Genomic DNA, 8,600 nt, shown 5'->3' on the forward strand with positions numbered 1-8,600 from the left:
TTCACTTGTATGAATTCACAATGCCATTGGAAAGTATCGACTTTTATAATGCATGGAAAGAACATAAATGGTCATGATCACAAGAGGTTTGCTCGGCTGACAAATTTTCTGACAATTGCAGTCATTTTGCTCCCAAATCGACTTGACATCCGTTAACTGTGTTGTTTCTTTGCGACTTTTCGACAAATATTAGTAGTAGAAATAGGAAGCTATCAGTTTACAAATACTCGATAAGTACTGAACTGCATAATTCCTTAGAACATTTTTTTTTAAATTTTATAGTGAATTTATTAACTATGCCTCGATGCATTAATATGGCTGAACATTGAACATAGGTAATTTTATGAAAGTTGAGGACAACAAGAAATCGTGCGCTTTCGTAAACCTATGAATATACGAAACCTAAACCAATTCAAAAGTCATCGTTCAACGTAAAAAACTCGACAAGTAAATCGATTTACGTAAAATTGTCATTAGTAAATAATGGAGATGTCATAACGAAATGTACTCATTGAGCTTGTTAACTTATTCATTCTGTATGTTCGGAACATTCATCTCCATATATAAATTTGTGGCATCTGTTTATATTTGGAATATTATGCATGTTGTTTGATATATTCGGGCCTCGTGAGGTAGTATCAAACGAACATGTTCCGAATATTCTAAATTAACGGTGTTGTCCACGGCTTAAAAAAATGACACGAAAAAATGTGGTATTAAAATGTAACTGGCCTTAGCGGCAAAGTCTCTTTGTCTTTTTATAAACGAATAACGGATAACGACAAATTACAAAAAATATAATAAAGTACAAAAGAATATCAATACAGACAACTAATACAACGTATCTATATTTATTTGACAAGTGTGTGTGGTAAGTGCATGCCAGTGCTGCCGTCGACTTAGGGCCAAATGTGTTGCCAGACCTGTCGGCGTAGATGCTCTTTTGGTGTATGACGTGTGGAACGTGTGTGTGTGACTTTGTATTTTTGCCCCAATCTCTTTCGTTGGTGGCTTATTGCAACATCCCACCGACCAGTGAATCTTCGGCGGATTCACGATACTTTAAAGCGGCTAGCTTGCTGGCTGGACGACGCAGGATTCCGTGAGATGTCTTTATGGCCGCGCTTCGAATTCGACCATCCTTACCAGGAAATACTTCCACCACCTTACCCATCTGCCAGTGGCTTCTTGGCAGCGCAGGGTCGCAGACAATCACCAGCTGATCTAGCTTTAGAGGATCGGATTCCTCCCTCCATTTGGGTCGACACAACAGTTGTGCAGGTATTCCACCATCCACCGCTTCCAGATTCTATCTTTTAAATTTTGCGCAATCTTCCATTGCTTTCGCGGACAGATGTGGGCTTCATCCAGGCTGGGTGTCTGCGTGGAGTTCATGCATCCGACCAGGAAATGATTAGGAGTAAGTGGCTCCTCCTCCTCTGGACTAACTGGGATATCTGTCAGCGGGCGACTTTTAACAATGTTCTCTGCCTCTATCAGGACAGTTCGGAAGGTTTCGATTCGAGGCGCATCTTCCTTTAGTACGCGGTGCAATAGCTTCTTAACACACTGTATCAATCGTTCCCAGCAGCCACCTGCGCTGGGATTGGCGGGGCAGTTGAAACGCCATTCAATATTCTGCTTCGTAATTTCTTGCTCGATGCGCCCGAAATCAAACAGTCGGTCTTCGGACTTCAACTCACGTTGGGCACCAACAAAATTTGTGCCATTGTCGCTTCTGATTTGCACTGGGACTCCGCGTCGATTGACGAAGTTCCTTAAGCAAATGATGAAGGCGTCGGTGGAAAGATCTTCGGCTACCTCGAGATGAATGGCTCTTGTCGTCATGCATGTAAATAATACCACCCAACGCTTCTCTGTTCTGTGACCAATCGTAACCAGAAATGGTCCGCAGAGTTCAACGCCCGCATATGAAAACGGACGAACGAAGGGCGTCAAGCGATCTGATGGTAGTTGTCCCATTAGCGGCACAACGGGTTTGGCAGTCCAGCGGATGCAGATTGGACAAGCTAGTTTGATCGACCTCAGTAACCTTTTGGCAGATGGCACCCAATATTTCTGACGCATTTCGTTGATAACTAAAAGATCGTTTTGATGATGTCTTCTTGCGTGGAATTGTTGCATGATCAGGCGCGTGACATAGTGGTTTTGTGGCAATATTATCGGCTGTCTGGCTGACAATGGTAGACAAAAGGCTGAATCGATGCGTCCATATACTCTGATAATGTTGTCTTCATCGACGAAAGGCGTAAGTTTGTGGAGACAACTACTCTTCGGAAGTTGTTGCTTGGCTTTCAATGTTGCAACTTCAGCTCGAAAACATTCTTGTTGTATTTGGCGACAAATATACTTTTCTGCTTCAGTGACTTCGACAGCTGTTAGCTCTCCTCGTAAACGACTCTTACTGCGGCTATTACCCACAAAGCGTAGTATCCAAGCGACAATTCTGACTATCTTTAAAAAACAAGAATAGTTAGTGTATTTGATTAAGTCACCTGTTTGACATAACAGCATAATTCTTTCTGGTATTTCTTCATGACTGCACTCGGATGTATCAAGTTGAACTGGCTCGCCCGGCCATTCCTCGGTGCCTTGTTGCAAAAATTCCGGCCCCGTAAACCATCGATGTGATGAGCATTGTGTAAATGTTGCTCGCGTTGCGTCAAAATTTGTTGATATCAAAATTTCGGCGATACGGTGCTCGACGAAGGGTTTATACTTTCGCTCCCTTGAGCGTATCCACATAACCACCGTTTGTGAGTCGGACCAGAACGCAAAGCGATGAATCTGGAAATCATGGCTCTGCTGAATGAATGTTTTTAGGCGGCATCCTAACACAGCTGCTTGGAGCTCCAGGCGAGGAATCGTCATTCCTTTTACAGGTGCGCATCGAGATTTGGCACAGATGAATGCATTGTGAATTTGATGACCTTTACGCATTCGCAGATAGGCTACAGCTGCATATGCTGTTGAACTTGCATCAACGAATATATGGACCTCGATTTCGTCAGCGATTGGCAATACATTTCCATAGCAGCGCGGTATTGACAGTGTTTTGATATTTTGGAACATGGACCACCATGTCGACCATGCCCTTCCGAGATCATTAGGTAGATGCTCGTCCCATTGGATCTTCCGCTTCCACATAGCTTGTATCAGTAACTTTCCTGCAATTGTTATACATGCGAGAAACCCGAAGGGATCATAAATCGACATCACTATGGCTAGTAACTCTCGTTTGGTGGGTGGACGCTTACACTGTAAGATATCGGGAGAAATTTTGAAAAATTGAAAATGATTTTCCGAGTTCCAGTGCATTCCCAATATTTTGTCAACGCTTGATTGCTTCTCCATATTAACGATCGCATTTGGCTTATTGGCACCGTTTAGAAGACTTTGGAGTCTTTTGTTGTTGGAGACAAAGTTTCTTAAATTCAACCCACCAGCTGCATTTATGTCGATTGCTTCATTTGTAATGATTTCGGCTTCCTTCTCCGAGTGAAAGCTAATGACCAAGTCATCAACGTACATGCTTCTTACTACCGCATCTGCTCCCCTTGGCATTGTTGACGAAAATTGTAGCGCGTTTGTATTTTTAACATATTCAGCGCAACAGGGAGAGCGGGCTGCTCCAAAAATCATAGAGGTCATTACGTAGACCCGTATATCAGAGTTGCTGTCGTTTCCCCACAGGAACCTCTGTGCGTGCTGATCATCTGGTTTGATTTTTACCTGGGAGAACATCTCTTCAATATCACCCGCAACTGCCACCGACCCTTGGCGAAACCGATGTAAAATAGCAAAGAGCGATTGTGCTTGCTCCGGACCCTTAAGCAGTTCTGAGTTGAGCGATTTGTTGGTGACCATTGCGGCTGCGTCGAAGACTATGCGCAGCTTACCGGGTTTATGAGGGCTCTTTGTTGTTGACTTCAGCTGCAGATAGCTCTCTGGCATAGCCCTTCTCTATGTAGCGCGCCATGCCTTTGGTGTAACTCTCAGCAAAAACTGTGCGTCTCTTCATTTTGTTCTCAATACTAAGCAACCGTCTCTTCGCCATATCGTAGCTAGGTGGAAATACAATGTCGTCTTGCTTCCACAACAAACCAATCTCGTACCTGTCGCCAATCTTAATTGCTGTCGATTTCAAAATAGCTTTTGCACGCATATCGTCTTCTCCCTCGGTAACAGCTGCTTTCACTCCCAAGTTTTCTAATGTAAAATATTCTTCGACCATGTTGCATATATTTTTCGACAGAGGCGGGTCTCTGATCATAAGTACCCGTGGACTAGTCGAATCCATCTTATCAGTTGGCCCGTAAGCCAGCCATCCTAATTTTGTCTTGGCGGCAATTAATTGGCTCGGCCCTTTCGTAACTGTTTCGGTGGCAATACCGAGAAAGCTGTTGTCTAAACCCAAGAGCAACGTCGGCTTTACGTTGTTGTAGCTGGCGACTGGTAAGTTACCAAAATGGCGATAGTTTTGAAACGATTGACTAGGCAGATTCAAGCTTTTGACTGTGCGAACGTTCTTGAATGGAAATGGTGCGCCGCCTTGATTACCCTGTACCTCCAACGACACTATGCGAGATTTCTCTGTTGCTGTGTTCTCGCCATACCATTGTAGTGTTAGTGATGATGATTGACCATTCAAACCCAGCTGATTAGCGACGTCTTCTTCTAGCAAAGAAATAGAAGAGCCTTGTTGTTGTTGTTGTTGTAGCAATGCTCGCCCCACCTAATAGCCGCGACCGATCACAAATTGTCATCAATATCCTCTAACGGGAGTCCAAGGAAACTTGCCGTTTCAACAGGGGTGGACCATAAGGAAAGGGGTGTTAGAGGCGTTGGTTCCACATTACAATTAAAGAGATGGTTGGTGTCATGTGGGGACACATTGCAAGCAGGGCATACATTTTGTATGTCGGGGTTGATTCTGGATAGGTAAGAGTTTAACCGGTTACAGTATCCAGAACGAAGTTGAGCAAGAGTGACACGCGTTTCCCTGGGGAGTATGCGTTCCTCTTCTGCGAGTTCTGGATATTTTTCTTCAAGTACTGGATTCACCGGGCAATTCCCGACATAAAGGTCCGACGCCTGTCTATGGAGTTCACCAAGGACCTGCTTGTGTTTTTTCGCTTCATACGGCTGGGTTCTCAGGTGCCGTATTTCCTCAAAATGCTTACGGAGATGACTCCTTAGGCCCCTAGGCGGTGCTGGTTCGTCAATCAGATGTCTGTTGGGATGCCCAGGTTTCTGGGTATTCAACAGAAACTGTTTGGTCAGCATCTCATTTCTCTCCCTGATGGGGAGTATTCTCGCCTCATTATGCAGATGGTGTTCTGGGGACATAAGAAGACAGCCCGTGGCGATTCTGAGAGCAGTATTTTGGCAGGCCTGTAGTTTCTTCCAGTGGGTGGTTTTTAAGCTTGGCGACCATATGTAGAAGAGCCTTCGTCGAACATGGCGTGTGTCTCCATGTGACCCTTCGGCCCAAATAATGTGACGGGTATAACTTTAAATAGAATGGGACGACACTCACCTTGGCAACTGAGGACGACTTCCGCATTATTTGTGGTAGCTGATGTGACCGTATGCGTATTCGATGGTGCGTGCAGTAAGCGATGATGTACACGTTGACATTCTTGTATATTACACCGCTTTTTCTTTTGACAGATTTGCAAATTGTGTCCTCCTTGCAGGCATGCAAAACAAAGACGTTGGCGTTTGACTAGGGCCCATCGATTTTCTATGTTACGTGTTTTAAATTGGGGACAGTCCTCCAATGAGTGTGGCTGATTGCATGCAATGCACATCCATTGTTGATTTATATTACCCTGACTACTGTGTAGAAAGCGACTTGCTATGACCGGTCTCTGATCCGATCGACGAGGAGCTCTAAATGATGTTGAATGTGTTGCCTTATCAGCAACTTTTGGCATAATAGCTATTATTTTGGCTAGGTTACCGACCCATTCGGCAAAGGTTTCCACTGTGGCAAATGGTGTCACCGTAGATGCGTGTTTACTCCACTCGAACTGTTTCGAGGCTGGGAGCTTTGAAATAAGTTGCTCAAGCAACGTCGGATTTACTAAGTGCTGCTCACACCTTGCTGACTTAAAGAATGCAGTTATATTGCGTACCTGATTGGAGAGGTCCAGCACCTGTTCCATACGGTCCTCTGTTATATTTGGAAATGATTGTACCTTACGTAACTGCGCACGAATCAGCAGTTCTGGCCGACCGAAGTTAAATCTCAGCTCTTCTAATATGTTTCGTACGTTTTCTGGGAAGATAAGCAGTGATGTGACTGCAAGCTTCGCATCACCCTTTAACGCCTTTTGTAGGCGCATTAAATTTTGGCGATCACTATAGTTGTACTCACGTGTTGTGTCGGCGAAACTGGAGTAAAACAGCGGCCAATCCTCGGGATTGCCGTCAAACTCCGGCAGTGGGTACAACTTTGTTCTGTGCAAAACTCCTGACTCAATATTATATGGCGCAGGCGGTGTTGGCTGTACCCGCATATAACCATGCGGCTGCTGTGACATAAATACTGGCTGGTTCATTGCATTTGCAGTGGCGTGCAATGATGCTTGTGGCAAAGCATGTGCTGATACTTGCGGCTGTTGTAATAAAAAATGTGGTGCAGAAGAAGCATATGATCCGCTAGCTGATAAACCATCTAGACCTGACTGAGCACGCCATTGCGCTTCTGTAGCCGATGGCATGGCTGCTGACGTCGATACTTGCGCTGTTTCTCTTTGTACAAGCGCGGCTGGTGTTGATGGTGGAAGTGGCAATCTCTGGGCGTTAGTTGGTGACATGTTGCCTTCTGTAGCAACTGTAGCTGCTGGCGGCCATGATGATATATTATTGGCAAATGTTATCCGCGATATTGGCGGTGTGGCAAGTGATGACGTAGTTACTGGCGCCATTGGTGGTTGATTTGATGCATTTCCTATACTGCTGGAATCGGAACATGCACGCTCCCGTAGATTTTGAGTTTCGTTGCGCAATTCCCTCATGCCTTCACTAAGTGACGCAATACTGGCTACTATTGCGGCTAATTGGCTGGTTATGCCCATTGTAAACTTTACCAAGTAGCGGAACTAACAGCTGATCGCTCAAAATTTGCACACACAGACAAACATCACTAATGGCCATATTACGGAAATCTTAAGGAAATTCAAGTTAAATTTTTAAACAGACATATAATGATATAATTTTGGAATATATAGCATCAAGGACACCTTAGTTGAAGTAATTGAAATAAAATGTTTGCTTATACTCAAGTATTTAATTATTTCTTCTAAATTTATCTTTAATATTGATGCAATGATTGATCCAATGCAACTCTGGTCTTCCTACTGTTCTTCATTCCACTCCATTCGAGTGCCTATTTTCACGGCCTGCGAGTGCCTTCCACTCTATTCGCAACATAACCTCGAATTAAGCTGCCAAACTATATAGTAAACAATGGTTAAGGCTCCATTACTGATACTTAGCATAGACTTGACTTGGCTTGCGAACTGTCACTTACAGTTCTGTTAAATTAACATTGCATGTTACTGATTACTCAAAACTTAACTTGACTTAGAAGTCTGTTGAATTTTGATTTTCTATGTAAGTTCTAAGTGACTTTTACATTTTGAGATGCCATTTGTTTGTTTCCATTTCATTTTGACATTTGGTCATACAAATTGACATTTATTTAAAAATAAATTTCAACGCTGATTATGATGCCAGGTTGTATGCGCCAAGTGGAGTATAATCGTGGCTAAGTTGCCAAGTTTACGCCAAGTCAAGTCAAGTCTATGCTAAGTATCAGTAATGGAAGCTTAATGCCTGTTGTAGACTGCTCGGCAGAGGCAGCTTGTGCATTTTGGGAATTGACATTCTCTAAGATTGTATTATCGGCGACGGAAAAGGATTCGTTGGCATCCTCCACTTCTTCGCTGCCAGTTCTACTTCGTGCCCTAGTTAGCATATTAAGAAATATTGGCCCTTTAAATTGTACGAGCAAATGGCGGAAAACAAATAATTTGACGCGGGAATGAACAAATTTTACTCTACACGAATTTTACAGACAAAAATTTTCATGGAAGGCAAAAAAATCTCACGATTGTTGTCCACGGCTTAAAAAAATGACACGACAAAATGTGGTATTAAAATGTAACTGGCCTTAGCGGCAAAGTCTCTTTGTCTTTTTATAAACGAATAACGGATATCGACAAATTACAAAGTATATAATAAAGTACAAAAGAATATCAATACAGACAACTACTAATACAAAGTATCTATATTTATTTGACAAGTGTGTGTGGTAAGTGCATGCCAGTGCTGCCGTCGATTTAGGACCAAATGTGTTGCCAGACCTGTCGGCGTAGATGCTCTTTTGGTGTATGACGTGTGGAACGTGTGTGTGTGATTTTGTATTTTTGCCCCAATCTCTTTCGTTGGTGGCTTATTGCAACAAACGGTTTATCCGGAACAATTCCATGAATACTAAACAGAAAAGAGCTTTCCAAAATTTCAGAATAAAAAGGTGAATACTCTGAATACTGTAGCAGGACCGCACA

At 43.3% G+C, this 8,600-nt stretch overlaps 1 protein-coding gene across 2 annotated transcripts in view; it reads right to left on the bottom strand.

Annotated features, from left to right (window-relative positions):
- Positions 1-7,088, bottom strand: part of LOC137250933 (uncharacterized) — a 33,481-nt gene extending 26,393 nt beyond the window's left edge. The window contains exons 1-2 of one of the 2 annotated variants that reach the window (XM_067784677.1): positions 5,561-7,088; positions 3,787-4,698 (exon numbers count right to left, since the gene is read on the bottom strand). In XM_067784677.1, coding sequence (XP_067640778.1) covers positions 3,926-4,698; positions 5,561-7,046 — 2,259 coding nt within the window. In that variant the 5' untranslated portion in view covers positions 7,047-7,088 and the 3' untranslated portion in view covers positions 3,787-3,925. Of the gene's footprint in view, positions 1-3,786; positions 4,699-5,560 lie in introns of those variants that run through there. The other variant, XR_010953118.1, reaches the window with a different exon arrangement.
- Between the last annotated feature and the right edge of the window lie 1,512 nt (positions 7,089-8,600).

Source organism: Eurosta solidaginis, chromosome 1 (assembly GCF_040869045.1).
Source record: "Eurosta solidaginis isolate ZX-2024a chromosome 1, ASM4086904v1, whole genome shotgun sequence".
NCBI lineage: Eukaryota > Metazoa > Arthropoda > Insecta > Diptera > Tephritidae > Eurosta > Eurosta solidaginis.